Genomic DNA, 19,820 nt, shown 5'->3' with positions numbered 1-19,820 from the left:
AGCACATCAAAGAAATAGCCTTCTAAGGCAATGTGATTATTTTCAGGAATGGTAAGTAAGTCTTTGTGCTTACTTTGGGGTAAGTGATGCTACCAAAAGGCTGAACATATATATTTTTTTAAAGTGTAGATGTGTGTGTGCGCGCACACACACACACACAAACACGTATTCATCAGTAATGTAGACTGGGGGACATTAAACCAAAGGATCTAAAGGAACTGAAAGCTGTAGGCAAACTACACACTCCACAATTAATTTTAGAAATCCTACTACAGACAACTGGAAACCAGGGCAAAGCAAACCCACAATAAAGGAACGGAACTGAGAAAATCCTTTCTTCCCTATTACTATGTATCCCCCCCCATTGCTATTCTCCTTCCCCAAGGCAATTTTCACATGATAGGATACTCATAAAAAAAGACCCCAACTGCACTATATTCTTGCTTCATACTTGACATTTGCTAACGCGCCTGACATTTGTTCAATTTCTTTCCCAATGACTTTCAGATAGTGGAGTTTGGCAAACCGGATGAGCTCCTTCAAAAACCCAATTCCGCATTTGCATCACTCCTAGCTGCTACAAGCAACGTCGGATCCTAGGACGTGAAAATATTGAATGGTGCTTTCTCTGTGGACTTCAGAAAAGAAGGCTTAATATGGACAGGAAGAACAGAATTCATATCTAACGTCTTGCCAACAAAGAAATATGATAACCTTCACTGAAGGTCACATTTAAGGGCAAACTCTGAAGCTTGATAGAACCAGGGGCAGCTGAAACTAAGAACTAAATAAGGGGAGCAAGAAGAACTTTGCAAAAACACATGGCATTGGACTGCTGATTTTGTAATTCATTCAAAAATGTAGCCCATCTGCAGGGAAACCTGTTAACATGGTGTGTTGGATCAGCACATTTTCAGAGGATGCTAACATGATTGGCAGACTTACCAGAGGGTATTCACCCTTAGCATCCCACAACAGTTAAACATTGTACGTTCCATACAACCTTTAAAGGCAAATGATGTAGACCTGATCACTGCATAGTCACAACGGCTGCAACTCAGCCAAGGTAGGATGTGACTGAGCCCCACCAAAATCAGTGCAACGAGTTAGTTACAACTAACTCAAGTCCCAGGAATTTCAGTGGAACTTGTGGCAACCAGTCTCTGTTGGATCGGAGCCACCACGTATCACTTAGGCAGCTGAAAAATTCCGGCTGGTTTTTAAAGGAACAATTCGTCTATTTGGCTGTCATACTGTAAGCAGATGGGCTTCTTCAATTCCATTGACTACAGTGGGATTTAAGCAGCCTAGCTGGGTACAGCTTCTGCCTTTAGCTTGTACCTGGTGCTTGCAAGGAAAATGCACAGCAGTGTTTGGGTAAAAGTAGCCCATGCAAACCAGGCTGCTGAGCACCTGAATGGTCCAATAGATTTCAACCGGAACAGCGTAAGTATATGCTTATCTCGCCAATTGGAATCAATCGTCAAAAAGCAAAACAGAACACCAGACACTTACCTTTGGCTGCATTGTGCCCAGCACTTCTCTGCATACCATGTGATCTGTTTTCCAAGAAGAGAAGAAAAGAGAAAAAGATACATAGGCTCCAATGGAGGAAGCACTCTTGTAGTTTGTCATTGAAGTATGCAGTAAAGAATACCATCCACTGTAACATCACTTGCTAATTCATTTTTCTTGCAGTTATAGGTTTTGGAATTATCACCTACCAATTTCTTATTTTCAACAGATATATTTCATGTTGGCACATGCCCGCTGTTGCAAACATATGCTTTTGTTCTCTGCACAGTACTACAAGCAAAAGCATTAATATTGCATTATTATATTATATTATATTATATTATATTATATTATATTATATTATATTATATTATATTATATTATATTATCTGTACTGCCTTTCTCCCAAGCTGGGATTCAAGGCAGCTTAAGACATTTAAAAACATTATTTAATACAAACTAATAAAAACAAGCTAGTGAAAAGCAATAGTTAAAATACCTCAGAACCCAACACATTTAGAACCAGCAATTAATACAGTTTCCCCTGACAGCAGCCCAGCGACAGGCAACACCTGCACCTCAGTTTTCAAGGATCCATCTTAACAAGGAGGTCTTAACCTGCCAGTGGAAGGACAGCAAAGAGGGACCTCTTCTGGGAGGGAGTTGGCCAAAAAACAGCTCAACTGTGTCCAGATTTTTATGGCAACCTTAATAATATGGGAGAAGAAAAGTCTATCACCACCAGCTGTGCTTCCTATGTTGGTGGGACTGAGAGAAGGTGCTCACTGCCATGTGGCCTCCAAAAGGTTGCCCAGAAGGGAATGTGGCACTCTGGCCGAAAAATGCTCCACATCTTGATGTATGACTTAACTGCAGGTCCTGGGGCTGAGGGCAGCTACCCAAGGATTAGAAAAGTTTTCAGCAGGTGTTTACAAGTTAACACAGAAGGCGGCTGCTGAGACTCTGTCGGCAGGGCAGCCACAGGACAATGGGCACTAAAGACTTCTCATTGTTGTCAAATGAGCCTCGCTAACTTAGGGAGGGACCAGTGCCATTCATGCAGATGATCTCAGTGACTGAGCTGGGATATAAGAGTTCAGGGAAATGGACTGAGGTACCCTAAGCCTAAGTTGCTCAGGGCTTTGTAAATTTATACATCAATACGTTTATAATTTCCATTTTAATAGTGTTACCTCTAGGGGGTAAGTGAATTCCCACACCAGTAAAGACAATCTCAGTGGCTCTTGAGTTATTAAAGACCAGCAAAACTGCAATGCATACCCACCCTCAGTTAAATTGACATATCTTATGGCTGTTCACATGGGATAAACAGTCTTGTTGGGAAGTCTGAGTATATTAATTTAGTTAATATTTGTCTGTTTCCATGGTTTGAAAGCTCCCAGGTTACCAGCTCTGTGTGTATCTCTATTACACAAATTGGCTCAGGTTCTATATTAATTCCTGGCTTTGAGTTACCCCAGGTATCTTTTCTCTCTCTCTCTTTTTCCAGTCGTTTCACAAAGCCGTTCTTTTGTTTCTCGCCAGCACTAAGGAGAACAGAAAAAAAGAGCAAAAGCTGTTTCCGAGCAGCCATAAGCGGAGCTCCGGGTGTGAATCTAAAATGCTCCTAATGGATACTGAAGCTCTACATTGCATGCCTAAGGGATAGCGCACAATTGCTACAATGACAAGAGTCTCATCTGGATGCCTTCAGAAGCTGCAGCAGCATCAAGAGCTGAAGGGAGGAAACCCAACCCTCCTCTGCTAAATTGATACTGGCTGCATGACTCATCCACAGGGATGGAAGTTCCCAAGGGAGGGCAGCCCACCAGCCAGGGAAAATGATGCTTTATCAGAGGAGGCAGCCAGGGATGCTGGCTGACAATTTGTTTGTTAGGATAATAGCTCATCAGATGGTCCATCAGTGGGAGAAAATGGCAGGAGATGGCCTCCTGAGAGCTGGAGATATACCCCAAGTGTTTTGAAGGGGACAGTTCTGATGTGCAACAGAAATGTGACAGAGTGGAGTTTACCAATCCAGGTGCCCAGCTAGTCAGGCACGTCTCCCTTCCCAGGATACTCCATTCTACCCCCACCCTAATCTGCAAAAGGACTTGGGTTTCTCCAAGCCCACTCATACTTCCCTCAAGTGTGGATGGTGCTGTTTTGGCTACATTTGGAGAGTGAAATTGGTATTGGTATACGGCAGCAGCAAGGGTGTCATAAGAGATCAAAGGGCTGTTGCTATTTCTGCAGCAGGGCTCCTGTCTCCAGTTTCCCAGAGCTGCCAAATCGGCATGAAAGACTTTTCGGCATTGAGGAAACGTCTTCTCACCCTTTCTCTTGATTGCAGCCAGTCAGAATAAAAGGAGGTGAGCCCAACCACTAAAGAAAGAACTGCATGCCAATTGACCACCCCAAATTTTGCCTCTCTAACTCCCTCAATTTTCCAGGTTAAAGGGGATACAAACTGTTTTTTTCCCTGGAATTAAATAATATGGAAGTAAGTGCAAAACATGTAAAAATGTAAGAACACAAGAAGAGTCTGGTGGCTCAGGCCAGTGGCCCATCTAGTCCAGCATATTCTCACAGTGGCCAACCAGATTTTGAGGGAAACTAGCAAGCCGGAGGTGAGCATAAGAGCCCTCTCCCCTCCTGTGGTTTCTAGCAACTGGCTTTCAGAAGAACTGCTGCTTCTGACTGTGGAGGCAGAGCATAGCCATCATGTCTAGTAGCCATTATTATTATTATTATTATTATTATTATTATTATTATTATTATTATTATTATCATCATCATCATTACCCCACCCATCTGGCTGGGTTTCAATAATAATAATAATAATAATAATAATAATAATAATAATAATAATTTGTTTATACCCCGCCAATCTGGCTGGGTTTCCCTCCGCCATTAATTTATCTAATGCCTTTTAAAAATCTAATCCTGTGGGAGCAAGTTCCATAGTTTAACTAGCATAAGGTAAAGGTAAAGGCACCCCTGCCCGTACGGGCCAGTCTTGACAGACTCTAGGGTTGTGTGCCCATCTCACTCAAGAGGCCGGGGGCCAGCGCTGTCTGGAGACACTTCCGGGTCACGTGGCCAGCATGACAAAGCTGCTCTGGTGAGCCAGAGTCGCACACGGAAACGCCGTTTACCTTCCCGGAGGTGCTTTCGAACTGCTAGGTTGGCAGGCGCTGGGACCGAACAACGGGAGCGCACCCCGCCGCGGGGATTCGAACCGCCGACCTTTCGATCGGCAAGCCCTAGGAACTGAGGCTTTTACCCACAGCGCCACCTGCATCCGTTTTAACTAGCATAGCTAACAGCTAAGTTTCCCCTGAGAAACAGAGCAACAGGCTTTGGCAGCGACAGAGATGAAATAATAAGCAATCACTGCTCCCTTCCATCCCCAACATGCAGCTCATACCTCCCGCCTCAGCTCCTGTTCGGCAGTTCGGTGCAGTATACCAACAGAGATTCCCCTTAATGCATTTATTGGCAACCGTCTGCCAGCTTGAACAATGGCTGTCAATACATTGACTAATCTCTCATCATGCCTTGAAATGCCAGCAAAAACCCCCCGACAAACACACATAATCTGCACTGCTGCAAAATGAACTCCATCAAACCAGCCTGGGATCGTCTCAGCCACCTCCAAGATCACAACATATTCCTGAGCCCTTTAATGTCTTCATAAATTTGTGCAGTCCTAGGAACACGTACTAACAAGTTCTGTGGAACTTGGTGCAACATACTTCCAAAGAGTTCAAGGAGAAGGAGAGTCTATTCGGGGGGGGGGGGCACTGAAAGTGTCTTGCCCTTCCCAGAACCTGGTGTCAGCACTAGTTTGTGGAAACTTGCCCACTTGAAACATATGTATGTTTTGCATATACACACAATCTTTCTTGTTGACTGTAACCTTTGAGTCATCTCCATGTACTGTTCTTTAAGTCTCTAGCACTGCTTGGGGCTCCCAATATTTTGAGCAGAAGAGGCTCAAAATATTGCCCCTGCAACCTCAAGAAACAAAAACTCTCAATGTGGATTTTCCACAACATACATATCTGCAAAAGCTGGAGATATAAGCATGGTAGCAATTACATCTTGCAGATAAAATAAAAAAAATTCTTCCAGTAGCACCTTAAAGACCAACTGAGTTAGTTCTAGGTATGAGCTTTCGTGTGCATGCACACTTCTTCAGATACACACGAAATGCACACGAAAGCTCATACCTAGAACTAACTCAGTTGGTCTTTAAGGTGCTACTGGAAGAATTTTTTTTATTTTGACTATGGCAGACCAACACGGCTACCTATCTGTATCTTGCAGATAATTACAGTTTCTACCCAAATATGAAACTTAGCTAGTTACTATCCAAGTGAGACCAATCTAGTTTCAATGAAAGAGGCAGCACACACCTGCCCCTCTTGTGTAGAAACCTCTGGACTTTGCACGGATAGCCTTCGGCGCAAAGATAAAAGTCACCCCCAACACTTGAAAGCAGCCCCAGAGAAGATGCCTATGAAGAAATGAGGTCCAAGCACAGGAAGCCTCTCACCTCTTGTGGCTTCCAGCAACTGGCATTCAGAAGCATTGCTGCCTCTGATGGTGGAGGCAGAGCATAGCCTTGACAGCTAGTTGCCATCAATATCAGTTTCCTCCATGAATTTCTCTAATCCTTTTTAAAAGCCATCCAAGTTGGGGGCCATCACTACCTCCTATGGGAACGAGTTCCATGGTTTATGTACATGCTATGGGAAGAAGTCTTTACTTTCATCTGTCCTGAATCTTTCAACATTTAGCTTCATCACAATAAATCAATTGTGGAACTGTGGTTTACAGCTTACAGATCTGCAATTCACAGCACCCTTAGCAAACTTCAGTTCTCAGGATTCTTTGTGGGTGAGGGACATGTGCTTTAAATGCGCTTTGAAGACATGGTGCATACACAGTTGGAGCCATCTGGGCCTGGGACAGACTTCGAACATGGGCTTGTAATGATAAGAGCTTGGGATTCAGCGTGGATTTAAATGTGCTTTAAATGTGTGCTGTGCATGCAGCCTCAGCGAACAAAGGTTCTCTAATAGGGCAGGAGACAGCTGTAAACTATAGACACTGGGGGGGCTGTCCTCTGCTCCCCTTTTCCAATTACCTTCCCTCTCCAGGACCCATCCCCATGACCACTGGCGGAGGAAGAGGAGTGGGGGAGAGCGCACCACCCCTGACAGTGCAATCCGGGTGGGGTGCCATCGTGGCTGCCCCCTGTGCTGGGTGCCACACCATGCCCCCAGGATGCATGCCAGCCCCGCCTCCACCTGCTGTCCGCCCCTGGTGCCAGAGCATGAAGCTCCACCACTGCCCATGACATCTCCAAGGACTGCCCTACGACTCAGGTCTGAGTCCTAAAATCTCAGGATCTGGGTTGTTCCAGACCTGGCAACCTTATTCAGTACTAAGTAAACAGTTCAATTGGTACCTCAATGAAATATTATCCAGGTAGGCATTGACTTCTGGTATTGCCACAGACTAATTCCTTGTTTCAGCGTTTGAAGGTGAGATGATCAGTAGGCAAAACAACCTGCCACTGGCAAAAGGAAGCCCTACCTGAGGGCGAATGGGTGCCAGACCCAGATATCACCCATGCTACAGGCTCAGGAAGCAAGGGTCGAACCGGTGAAGCAATAGTGAGAAGGGGAAAGCCAATGAGGACCCATAACAGCAGGTTAGTTGCTTGATGCCTGGTTGACATTGACACAAGGGGAGCTGTGCTATCGGATGACAGTGATGTATAGCAGCGATTTCCAAGTCCTGGCAATATGAAGTGAAGATAAAGGATAATAGACGAGGAAATAAAATATGTGAGAAGGAAAACAGGAAAGTGAGTGCAAACAGGGATTGCCAGCTGATTCTCTTTTTTCCCTTTCTCTTAAACTGCGTGGGTGCAAGGCAGTGATGTTTCCCTGGAGCAGATGCCTGATGCTGTAGAAATTCTGGTCCTTGATCAGAATGAAAAACAGGGTCGTTTTAGCAGCTCCAGCAAAGAGGAGGAGGAGGAGGTGGTGGGGGTGGGGGAGGTGGCAGATTGATGTGACAGCAACCATAATTGCAGTATAGCAGAGAGCAAATTCCCCGTAAGGCCCATCAAGAAGCCTGGCATTTCAAGCCGCCGTGAATTTAGCATCCCTGCTTCCCCCACCCCTCCAGCATACAGCTGATGGGTGCCACATTTGCAATGGGGGTGGGGTGAGAGGCGTTTCTGGGTGAGGGTGCAAATGCACACTGGTTTGGCAGACAGAGTGACAGGTCTGACACAGGGAAGCAGAGTTCATCTTAGCACCACACCATTACTCTACATGAAGGCTAAGGGAACTGCGCCTCCTGCCTGATGCTGCTGAACTACAACTCCCATCATCCCTGATCACAGACCGTGTTGGCTGGGGCTGATGGGAGCTGGAATCAGGGGCAGCCTGTCCCATTTCACCACCTGAAGTGAAAGAGAATTGCCACCTCCTGGCCTGCCACACCCTACTTCTGGCACCTCTGCTCCCCAGCTTTAGCCAGTGGTGTGCAGCCAGTGGACTAGGGAACTAGGCTAGTCCCCTAAATGTCCCCCTGCTGCCTCCTTCCCAAAACCCAGGAGGCTTCTGCCTGGCTTAGGGAGGGAGCCGTGTGCTCCAACGGGTCCAAGAGCCCTCCTGCGACCTTCCCCAAGCCCACCCAGCTTTGGGAAGGAGGCAGAAGGGATCCAGTATCCCATCAGAGACCTAGCGCCTCCTTCCCAAAGCCTGGGAGGCTTCTACTCAGCTTAGGGATGGAGGTGTGATGCTTCATGTGTGCAACATCCCCACCATCGCCCTCGCAAGCTGGTGCCTCCGTCCCCCACGAAAAATTGCACCGCATGCCACTGATTCTCGCCAAACTCGGCAGGACCTGGGATGCTCCTTGAAGTGTTGCCAATCAGCTTTCTCCATGGGGTGGTGGTGGAGATGAATAGCACATGGAGCAGAGAAACACCCTGGCATCTGCCAAACTCGGTGGGAACCAGGGTGCTCCTCAAAGTGTTGCTGCTTGCTTGGCTTCTTCACCCTTGACGAGCAGCAATGCTGCATGCAGGAATGCCTCCGTCTTGGTAGTGGAAGCGGTGGGGCAGCTTGGCGGAGCCAGGGCTGTCTTTAGCAGATGCGGAGCTGGGGTACAAATATCCACCCAGCGCCCCCAAATTACCATGGATAGTGGGGGGGAAGCCGTGCGTCCACCAGCCATATGGTTGGCAGGGCGCAGCTGGCAAGCGTGCAGGGAAAGGGGAAGCCACTGGCAAAGCCACGCAGCTCCCCCACTCGCTGGGGCGCCCCGAGAGGCTGGCGCCCTGGAACGATGCACCACTAAGCCCTATGGGAAAGACGGCTCTGGGCAGAGCACCGCCTCTTGTACTTCCACTTCCTGAGATAGGTGCTTCATCCTGCGTAATGGGTGAGCCAGCTCTGGTTGGAATCCCTCAACAGCTGGGTTCCCCAGGTTCCCCAGCCTTGGTTCAGTGAGCTCAGAGTGTCATACATGAACCATAGAGCTGCCAGACCCCACCGGGCTGACCTGAAGTCCCCAGGTTTGCCTGCCTCTCTGCAGGTGGCATGGGGAGGGCTTGAATCTCTAGGTGGGCAAGAGTACCTTCCCTACCCAGGAAACAACCTCTTTGACTGAGGTTTCTATCTTAATGGCCAACCAGTGACATATTTGCTCATTTGTTAGATTTCATGTGTTTTATTTGAATGACATGCTCTTGGCAACCATGGTTCATGCTTAATGTGCCATGCTTAATGACATCACTGGGGCCCACTCACCCATGACATCATCAGGCGCCACCGCTAGGTCTAAGGTCTGAAATCTCAGATCCTGGGATGTTTCTGACCTGGCAAGCCTATTCCCCAGCACTGCTGTACATGGAAATTAAAAAAAAAAAACCCAACTAACTAACTTATGCACACCAAAAGGAGGTAGGATTCTGCTGCAAGGAGATTACAGGGAAAATATGGACAGCAGTAGAAGGTTACCAAGAGGAATGATAGAAAAGGCAATGATACCTTGAGGAGGTAAACAAGGGAGGAAAGAGATGATACCTGTTTAAAATCTCATCTCTTCACCCTGGTTTTTCCCCAGCCTGATTGAGCTATGTTGCTGTATTAAGCTGAGCCACCGATTCGCAAGGCATTTTGCATGTGGTTTGATGAATATCATTTTATTGCTGATCTTTCACCATTCACTAACATGCTATTCTCCTCACCAGTCAATATAGACTTTATAGAAATGTTGACAAGTAAATAAAGAAGACGTGCTCAGAATAGACCCAATGAGATCAATGGACTTGAGTAACGGACATCCATTCATTTCAATGGATCTCCTCTGAATACAGCTTAGTTGGAGATAAGCCATATAAAAAGAGAGATGTTAAATAGGGGAGTGGGGAGCTGGGGACTTGGCAGGTCTTAAATTCACAAATGTGTTGGGGAGATGTTAAGAGAAAAGGTGAGAAGGGGGAGAAAATGAATTGAAGGAGGGCATCAGCAAAATGGATGAGAGAATTGAATTCACTGTCACAATTCCTACATGCATTTGGTGTTTGTTCTCTGTCAGGCACACTCCATCTTTCTTGGGCAAACCTTCTGAGCACTTTCTCACAGTCGTTTTGTTTTATTTTGCTGTCTCCTCCAATGTAGCCAGTTTTTCAAGATGACTTTTTTTTTAAACCTATTGATGATACCAAAGATATACTAGGTCACACCATTGCCATCCTACAGGGAATAAATAAAACAAACCAATGTTTTATAGTTTCTGAACAGGTACACATACACCCTCCAAATACCTTAGAAGATAGAATCAGGATTCAAGATGACCTTAACAGCAGAGGCAGTTTTAAGGTAGTATGACCAATGTGGCTGCACTGAGCATCACACTGCAGGGGGCATCACAACAGTGCTGTAGAACAGAGCACAAAATGTATGTTGGGGGGGGAATGAATTTTAGCATTGCACAGGGTACCACTGAAATTTGAAAGCCCCAAGTCCACCACTGTTAACAGGTTGGAGAACTGGACCCAAACTAACAGAATGAATTTCAGTAGGGACAAATGTCAGGTTCTACAGTTACTGTACAACAATACAAAGACAACACGTAAGCGAATAGTTAGTAGAAAATATATAGTAGAATAATGATATCATTCAAATTATAGGAGTAAGCCAATCAAAGTTCACATGTACAATATAACAGAGTGGTAGCGAGGACCGTCAAGCCGTGTGTTCAAAACAGATGTCTAAGGACAGTCTCACAACAGTCTTTCAAAAGTTTCAACGGAAGACGTCTCAAAAGCCTCAAAAGGACAGTGTCTCCGGAATGATACTACTGTTTCGTGATAGTCTTCATCAGCTGGAAATAAGATACAAGGCACACAACCGATGAATGGTAACAAAGCTGAGCTACCTGCATGCACACTGTAAAATAAAGCAGAATATTGTGCAATTGTGTTGCAAGTATCAGCAGCTACACTATCTAGTGAGCACTTCAGAGCTCTAGTGACATCTGAAGGCAGCCCTGTTTAGGGAAGCTTTTAATGTTTAACAGATCTCATCTGTATTGTATTTTTATGTTTATATTTTAATATTTTTTTGGAAGCCGCCCAGAGTGGCTGGGGAAACCCAGCCAGATGGGTGGGGTATAAATATATTATTATTATTATTATTATTATTATTATTATTATTATTGAACCTTAGCATGAATCTTTCTTACATATTCTGTTGAAAAATATTGGGTATGTACATTTGTTTACTCTGTTTTGTATATTCTGCTTTATTTTAACTGCTTCTTGGGAGAAAAGCAATGATAAACCTAGACAGCATGTTAAAAAGCAGAGACAACCCCTTGCTGACAAAGGTCCGTATCGTTAAAGCTATGGTTTTCACAGTAGTGATGTATGGAAGTGAGAGCTGGACCATAAAGAAGGCTGAGCGCCGAAGAATTGATGCTTTTGAATTATGGTGCTGGAGGAGACTCTTGAGACTCCCATGGACTGCAAGAAGATCAAACCTATCCATTCTGAAGGAAATCAGCCCTGAGTGCTTACTGGAAGATCAGATCCTGAAGCTGAGGCTCCAACACTTTGGCCACCTCATGAGAAGAGAAGACTCCCTGGAAAAGACCCTGATGTTGGGAAAGATGGAGGGCACAAGGAGAAGGGGACGACAGAGGACGAGATGGTTGGACAGTGTTCTCGAAGCTACCAGCATGAGTCTGACCAAACTGCAGGAGGCAGCGGAAGACAGAAGTGCCTGGCATGCTCTGGTCCATGGGGTCACGCAGGGTTGGACATGACTAAACAACTAAACAACAATAACAATTCTGCCCTGGCTAGACCCCACCTGGATTCCTGTGTCTAAGCAGTTTCGGAAGGATGTTGAGAAGCTGGAGGCGGATAACGAAGATTTTAAAGGGTCTGGAAACCAAGCCTTATGAGGAATGGTTGAGGGAGCTGGGTATGTTTAGCCTGGAGAAGACAAAGCTCAGGGTTTTTGTTCCTTTCTCTATGTTTTATCACAATGCCATTTGGGATTTTTGCCACCACTGTCCCTGTGCTTGGGAGACCGTGAAATGGTTATAAAAATGTTTGCAAATAATAATAATAAACAGATGTCTTTTGTAAAAAAAAAAAATCTTGTTAATCACAGCTAGAGCTGTATGGGTGAGAAAATGAAAATACTCTCATGTCCGTCTTCAGGGAAATAGCTTTTGAAGGGCCTTTTAATTAGCAGAAACAGACAAGTTGACAGATTTGGTCCATAAGAGAATTGACAGTTCCTAAAATAAAAAAAATGGTTGACAGGTGGTCATACTTTGCAAATTATTGTGAGACAAATCTGAGAAATATTAGGCATGAAAGATGTTTATTTATGTAGATATGGTTTGTGTAAATCTCTAAAATAAAATAATTATAATAATTTTAGATTTCAACCTTCTTTTTTGTGTTTGACGTAACCTTGACTCACGTTCATTCCTACAGCTAAAATCCTGTGTATACAGAAGAGGTATTTTCATTCCTGACTGTAACTTTTGAACTATGCAATATAGAGCAATGCCATTAACACAAGATTTGCAGAGTTTTTATTTATCCCTAAATTCTTACAGCAACTGATGTTTTTTTTTTATTTTCTTGCTTTCCCCACTAATGCTGATCTAAGAGTTTCAGCTCTGCAGGTTGCCACATACAACCCTCTTCCTCTCCCTCACTCCCCACCAAGATCTCCTTGACCAAATTGTCTCAACGGTTAAACACCGCCTTTCATTAGCTAACCTCACTTGAGAAGACTAATTGCCATCAAAATTATACATCTCAGTCTTTAGCTTGCCTTGAATAAATGGGAACGTTTCTCCATGTCAATTAAGTGCAGATCAAGAGTTACAGTTCCGCTACTCAAAATGTAAATTTCCCATCAAATGGAATGCTAAATAAGAGGTTACCCCTTTGCACGGAACAGAAAGATAATATAGAAATCCAGTAGAATCAAAGGGCCAGGGATGCAAGTCGCTTAGGGGGTGGAAATCAACTGAAATGCCTGAAAGAAGAAATGGGCATGCTATGCAAATGAATTTCCCCTGGATTAAGTTAGCCAGTTATATAAAGGAAGGATAGAAGGTTGGGTCCACCACCTTCCTGTCCACCACCATTCTCTAGTCTCAAGAAAAGACCCATTGCATGAATGTAATGGACTTGCTTCTTAAGAACATAAGAAGATGAGAAGAGGCTGATGGATTGGGCCAGTGGTCCATCTAGTCCAGCATCCTGTTTTCACAGTGGTCAACCAGATGCCTATGGTGGGAAACTAGCAAGCAAGACCCAAGCACAAGAGCCCTCTTCCCACCTGTGGTTTCCAGTGACTGGTATCTAGAAGCATGTCTGCTTACAAACTTCGGAGGCAGAGCATAGTCTTGATGACTATTAGCCATCAACAGCCATCTCCTTCTCTTTCTGCCCAAAAGGTTCCAGAGACACAGGTTTGTACTGATCTCTTGAAGATGTGTTTGGACATTTTCCCACCCCTGCCACAAGGGGTTTTAGGGGTCTAATATTTTGATATTCCACAGCAAGGATGAATGTGGCCCTCCAGTCCTCCTCATCTGGCCCTTGGATCTCTCCCCAGGCCAGGCCTCTCACTGACCCTGCTCTGTGCCCCTGTCATGTGCTTTCCCTTTGTTAAGATATGTGATAGGATGCCTCTAGCTTGCCTGGATGGAAAGGTTTGTGTGTCTGGAAACCTCTGGTTTGTGCATATCTACAGCATAGCCTGCTATACAAAGGGAGAGTCAGATCCTGTGCTTTTTGTATGGTGCTCACTGGTACTGGTCACTTTTTTTGCTCTTGACCAGGGGTCAGCAAGGCTTACCAGGCATGGGCCGGATCACTCCCATGGAGATCCTCTGTGGGTCAGGCCAGTGCAGCGCGACACCAGAAATTGCATCTGCACGTGTTTGCGGTGTCAGAAATCACTTCTGCGCATGCCCAGATGCCGAAAACCATGCCTGCGCAGAACCAATTTTCAGCATCTGGGCATGCACAGAAGTGATTTCTGGCACCGCAGACATGCACAAACGCAATTTCTGGTGTCTGGGCATGTGCAGAAGTGATTTCTGGAGCTGCAGAAGAGAGTCCCCATGCCATGCTGCACGGGTTTAGCGCAGAGCATGGGGACTCGCGAAGCAGGTGGCTCGGTTAGGGGGTGGCTTGTGGGCTGGTTAAATGGCCTTCATGGGCCACTTTCAGCCCATGAGCCTTAGGCTGCCAACCCCTGCTCTTGACCCTGCCCACTGCTGGCATGTGGCTGCTGGAAAGTTCCCCATGAGGGAAAATGTCCTCTGGGCTGGAAAAAAAGCTCCCCCACCCCTGTTCTATGGGGGAAGAAGGGAATTCAGTACAGTTGTTTTGTTTCATAGAAGTGTAGAGTTGGGAGAGATCCTAAGGATCATCTAGTCCAACTTCCTTATGCAGCTGACGCATACAAGGATCAAATCTGCAACCTTGGTGCTATAAGCATCACACTCTAACCAACTGAGCTATCAGTTTCTATAGTGGCTCAGAGGAATTCCAAGTGCTTAAGAGAAACTCCAGTTAGCATTTCTCCTGAAACTTACAGAGATACTTTAAACAAATAAAAAAAGAGTCAAGGGATATAAATGTCTGATCAAAACGTTTGCAATTAAGGTGCTTCAGGAGAATATATGTATGCAAATGATGGCGGCTCTTTGCTCATCCATGCTGATCTGGCTGTAAACACTACAGAATGATTCCATGCATGATCAGAAGCCGTCACACAAGGATGCAGATCAATGGCCCATTTCAGCCTTGGGGTTCTTTTTCATCTGCAATGTGTGCTGCTCTAGTTAGAGCGCCAGAAGAACACCCAGAAATGTTAAGGAGAAAAAGGGAGAAACCCAAATGCTTACTTTTTGATGGGAGTAGCTGCTCAGTTTCAAGGTTCTTGGTTCCCAAAGTCCTAAGCTAGGCTGGTTCACACGGGCATGTACTTTAATTGCTTGATGATTGCTTAATTATCCAATAGCCAAGCATGTAAATTGTGGACTCCACTGAAACATTCTCCCAATGGCAGCAAGGGGGAACCAGTGGCTCTCCAGATCTTGTTGAGCTCCATTTCCCATCAGCCCCAGCCAGCATGGCCAATGGTCAGAGAAGATGGATGCTACAATGAAACAATATCTGTAGGGCACCACACTGGGTATCCCTGCAGTAGACCAAGCGTCTTATATTGTATTTATCATTTAAGCTTCTCCATAATTGTATTCATAAAATCTTGAAGACCTTCTGTTGTAACTGAGATCTGAAATGAATGGATACTGTTCTCACAAAGGAACATAGGGAGATATTTGATGCCAGGTCATACTGAAGAAGAAGAAGAAGAAGAAGAAGAAGAAGAAGAAGAAGAAGAAGAAGAAGAAGAAGAAGAAGAAGAAGAAGAAGAAGGAGAAGGAGAAGAAGAAGAAGAGTTTGGATTTGATATCCCGCTTTATCACTACCCGATGGAGTCTCAAAGCGGCTCACAATCTCCCTTCCCTTCCTCACTCACAACAAACACTCTGTGAGGCGAGTGGGGCTGAGAGACTTCAGAGAAGTGTGACTAGCCCAAGGTCACCCAGCAGCTGCATGTGGAGGAGAGGAGTCGTGAACCCGGTTCACCAGATTACGAGACTACCGCTCTTAACCACTACACCACACTGGCTCCCAGTAGTGTCTTCTCTGACTAGCAAGAGTTCTCTGGGGTTTCAGGCAGGGGTCTTTGACATCATCTGCCACCTCCTCATTGCGAAAGGGTAGCGTTTCTGCTGTAGGTGCAGATGGCCCCAAGTTCAAACACCAGTTAGCGTTGGGAAGGTCCCCTCTCTGAGACCCTGGATTACTGCTGCCATTCCATGCAGACAGCACCAATGTAGATGGACTAATAGTCAGACATTGTATCAGGTAGTTTCCTGCATTCCTACTAACTGGTGATGCCAAGGATTGAACCTTGGACTTTCTGCATGCAAGGGAGTTATTCTCCCACTGAGCTATTGTACCGCCTTCATTTCTGACACCAGTTGTAGCTGCCATTTCCCACCTGCTGCTTGACTGCTCAACACCACTGTAACGTCTCCAGCTGCCAAGTCCATTGGGTTCTCTGAAAATAAATGAGCAGCCTGCCCAGTTCCCTCACAGCTGAAAAGAGGAAGCACAGCAAGAATTACAGTGCCTGTCGCAGGGCACACATCTCGGTTTAAATAACCGAAGCAAAGGAAGTGAGTTGTGCCTGAAAGATGGATGCAGGGGCTGCACTGCGAACGATAGCTGCCAAGTCTCCTCTCCAGCACCATAAACATGAAAGGAGGAGAATGTGAGGCTATGGAACTGAAGGTAGCGGTTCCTAACAATGGTAGCGTGAGCGAAAGCTGAGCAACATCTTCCACAAGCAGCTGCCCCTGAAGATGATCAAGACATTACAGATTGCAAAGCAAAGTATAACCCACATCAAGCCTTCCAGAAGTTGTGGTCCACAACTCCCACCATTCCTGACCATTGGGTGTTCTAACTTCCCTGCAGGGAAGATACCCGTGAAGGAGCAACAACCTGTACCCCACAGGTTGGAATTCCCTGCTTGCCCCCTATGCAGGGCTGCTTCAGAGGGTGTGGCATCAGGCAGGAAGAAGGAGAGGCCAAGTAGGAAGGAGAGATTCAGTGGGAAAGTTGGTACCCTGCATCCAATGGCATCCACTTCCCCTTCTTTCTGGAAGATGCAGCTGTTGAGGTACCGGTATGTCTCTCTCTCTCTCTCTCTCTCTCTCTCTCTCTCTCTCTCTCTCTCTGTGTGTGTGTGTGTGTGTGGCTTCTTGTTCTCTCCACCAGATGCCTGCCTCTCTTTCATCTCTGATACCCCCTGACAGCCCCAGATCTCTCTGGGCCACTCAACCTGCAACAATCTGGGGCTATCTCAACCTGGTTCAAGCAATGCCCCTTCAAACTAGCCCAGTTCAATTCTGGGACTTCAATCAACATTTTATATAATGTTATGTCAACTGCTGAGATATGTTTTTTTAATGAAGTGGTATATGCACCTTTCTAAATAAAGTAAATAAAATACATTTGTTGGGTGTGCTATTTTAACATGCACTCCTAAGCACTGATAAAACAGCACCTCTCCTCAAATAATCTTGATGTCATTGCAGCACAATTCTCCCCCATCTCTGAGAAACAGAAGCTGCTGCAAAAGGTAGGACAAAAAGTGTCAGGATCTCTGGCTTGGGCTGCCTTCTGTGACATTCCTCTCCCAGCTCACTCAAATGAAAAGTGGCTGCATAAAAGGCAAGATGGAGGAGTGTTGGGAGAGAAGGCCCAGGAGATTTATGAGCAGAAGGGAACAATGGATGGGAGAAGGAGGAAAGGACAAAACAGGGAAAGTAAGAGGGAACCTGGAAAGGAAGCAATTCGAACCAGAACAGAAAGGTGTTTGTTTCTTATTACTGTCCTTTCTTCATAAACATTTGAGCTTTACTGCTTGCTTTCTGCTTGGTGAGTCCATAGACTGAGATATTCTGGGAGCTCTGCTTCCTTCCCAAGGCATTTGCTGTCCTGCCTTCACTGCTAGTGGGCCCTGAAGTGGGTCATCTGTTCACAACAGATCCTGTGGGGGCAGAGCCACTCAGCCGCTGAATGCGTCCCTTTCTCCAAGAAGCAGCACAACTGTTCAAGGAGAGCAATGGAAAACACACCAGTGGTTTTTTGTTTTTTTACTTTTAAGGGTTTTTTTTGTAGAAACCAAATGGCCTATGGGAGAAAGATCAGGAAAATCCACAACAACAATGAAAAAGAAGCAAATAAATAAATAAACTGGCAGGCTGCAAAAAGAGTGGGGTAAAACATTGGCTAAACACCGGTGACCAGAGAAGACAGTCCCTAAGGACAATACACCAGTCACCGGAGGAAACAACCAAATGGCACGCCACGCCACACCCACTTAGAATAAGAAGAGAGAATAAAAGAGCAACAAGCCCGAAAAAGCCGAAGCAAAAAGCGAGTATAAGGGAAAGTGGTAGTAAGCTGGTAAGGGAACATTGCAGAATAGCATGGGCAGGTGAGGGAATGACTATTCTATAGAAAATTAGACACAAGTGTAGATAAGAAAGGCCTACACCTTGGAAATAAAAATAGAAAAAGGGGTCCTGTGGTGAAAAAGGCATTTCCAAGCTCTTGCATTAAGTTTCCCACCAGGCAGTCTCTGGGACTAAGGATCCTCAGGACTTAACAAAGAAGCTATCTGACAGCTCTCGGTAGAAAATTCCAGGTTTTTTCCCCCCGTTAAAAAATGTTTAAGGGTACTCTCATTTTGACTCAAGAAAATCACCATTTTATAGTTCCAATCGGGGAAAATAAATACAGCAAATGGACAAAAGTACAAAGATTCACAAAATGTTTAGGGGTATGCATACCCCTGTGTCCCCCCCCCCGGGGAAAAAAGCACTGGAAAATTCTGAAAGCAAAACATGGAAAACTGGAGAATTCCTAGCACATGACTCCACTTGAGGAACAAGTGTGGCTATTTCAAAATTCCAGAACCCAGGAAGGATTTTTTTAATGAGGCTTTTGGAAGCATCCCTAGTTGTTTCTGCCTTCCCAGTTCCCCATCACACCACTCAATCCAAGTTTGCTTTCATAATCAGCCTCTGCAGGCTTGATCAGTGAGAGAGCACCGCAGTCCTGACATCTTGAAATGGATCCAAGTGAACAGTCGCTGGACTTAATGTTGTTCCATTAATGCTCTGGAGGGAGCTGAACATGAACAGCTCTTTGGTCCTGTGTCAAGCGGAAAGAGTGACAGCAGGAAGCACCATAAAGTACAGTTCCTAACTGGCTCTTCCAGTCAATGAATCTCTAAAGATACATAATCAAATGCATATACATGCTATAAATCCCACCTCAGACACTTTGTTTTCATACTGCTCCACCATCTAGCATTTGGTGAAAGATAGGAAGCTACATTATACCAATTCCAATTATTTGTTCACCTAGCCCACATATTATTCTTTTTAAGGACATGCATTTGTCTTTACATTTCAGGCACAGCCTGTGAATAGCACGCGTGTAATACTTAGTCATGCACTTACTTTCCCCATTGTTTGCTTTACTGGCCCAAACATGTTGTGCATTTTGTACCCAATAATTACAATGTATATTTTACTACCTGTCAATGCACTCAAGACAATTTTCATACTTCCATCACTCTGTTACTTAACTCAGCATCTCCTGCTGGGATGCTGTAGTTCTGGGGTGGCCAACGTGGTGCTGTCCAGATGTTGTTGAACTCCAACTCCCATCAGCCCCAGCCAACATGGCCAAAGGTCAGGGATTATGGGTACTGTAATCCAATACTTTCTGGAGCTTACCACAGTAACTACCCCTGACATTTTAGATCCTGAATTGACTGGAGACCAAATTCCCTTCCAGCTCTGAAGTTCTATGACTCTATGAATACTGTATACCAGTAACTGCAGTCCAAAATCAGCTTCTCTGCCTCAGTAATATTTCCCAATTGCTCCACATTTGTAACAAGACTGCTGTTCTCAAAAATTGCATGGCTGAGTCGGTTTGGAAAATATTGTCATTTGTGTATGCCTTGCTAAGTAATCAATATTTGGCAGGGCAGGTCAACACGCAGGATTCCGATGTATCAATTCAGTGTGTTAACAGCAATGGGCACCATTTATTATTATGTGCAGCTTAA

At 45.2% G+C, this 19,820-nt stretch overlaps 1 protein-coding gene across 4 annotated transcripts in view; it reads left to right on the top strand.

Moving 5' to 3' along the window:
- Positions 1-1,669, top strand: part of LOC310711528 (ATP-binding cassette sub-family C member 12-like) — a 61,306-nt gene extending 59,637 nt beyond the window's left edge. For all 4 annotated transcript variants that reach the window (XR_014528523.1, XR_014528524.1, XM_083513499.1 and 1 more), the window contains one exon: positions 508-1,669. Coding sequence is in view for 2 of the 4 variants with exons in the window: in XM_083513499.1 (XP_083369625.1) it covers positions 508-600 (93 nt within the window). In the remaining 2 variants the exon portion in view is untranslated. The remainder of the gene's footprint in view (positions 1-507) is intronic.
- The last annotated feature ends 18,151 nt before the right edge of the window (positions 1,670-19,820 follow it).

The sequence above is a fragment of the Podarcis liolepis genome (assembly GCF_965112155.1).
Source record: "Podarcis liolepis genome assembly, chromosome: 7".
Lineage (NCBI taxonomy): Eukaryota > Metazoa > Chordata > Lepidosauria > Squamata > Lacertidae > Podarcis > Podarcis liolepis.
The sequence above is the reverse complement of the archived record's forward strand: the minus strand, read 5'-3'. Positions and strand labels throughout refer to the sequence as shown.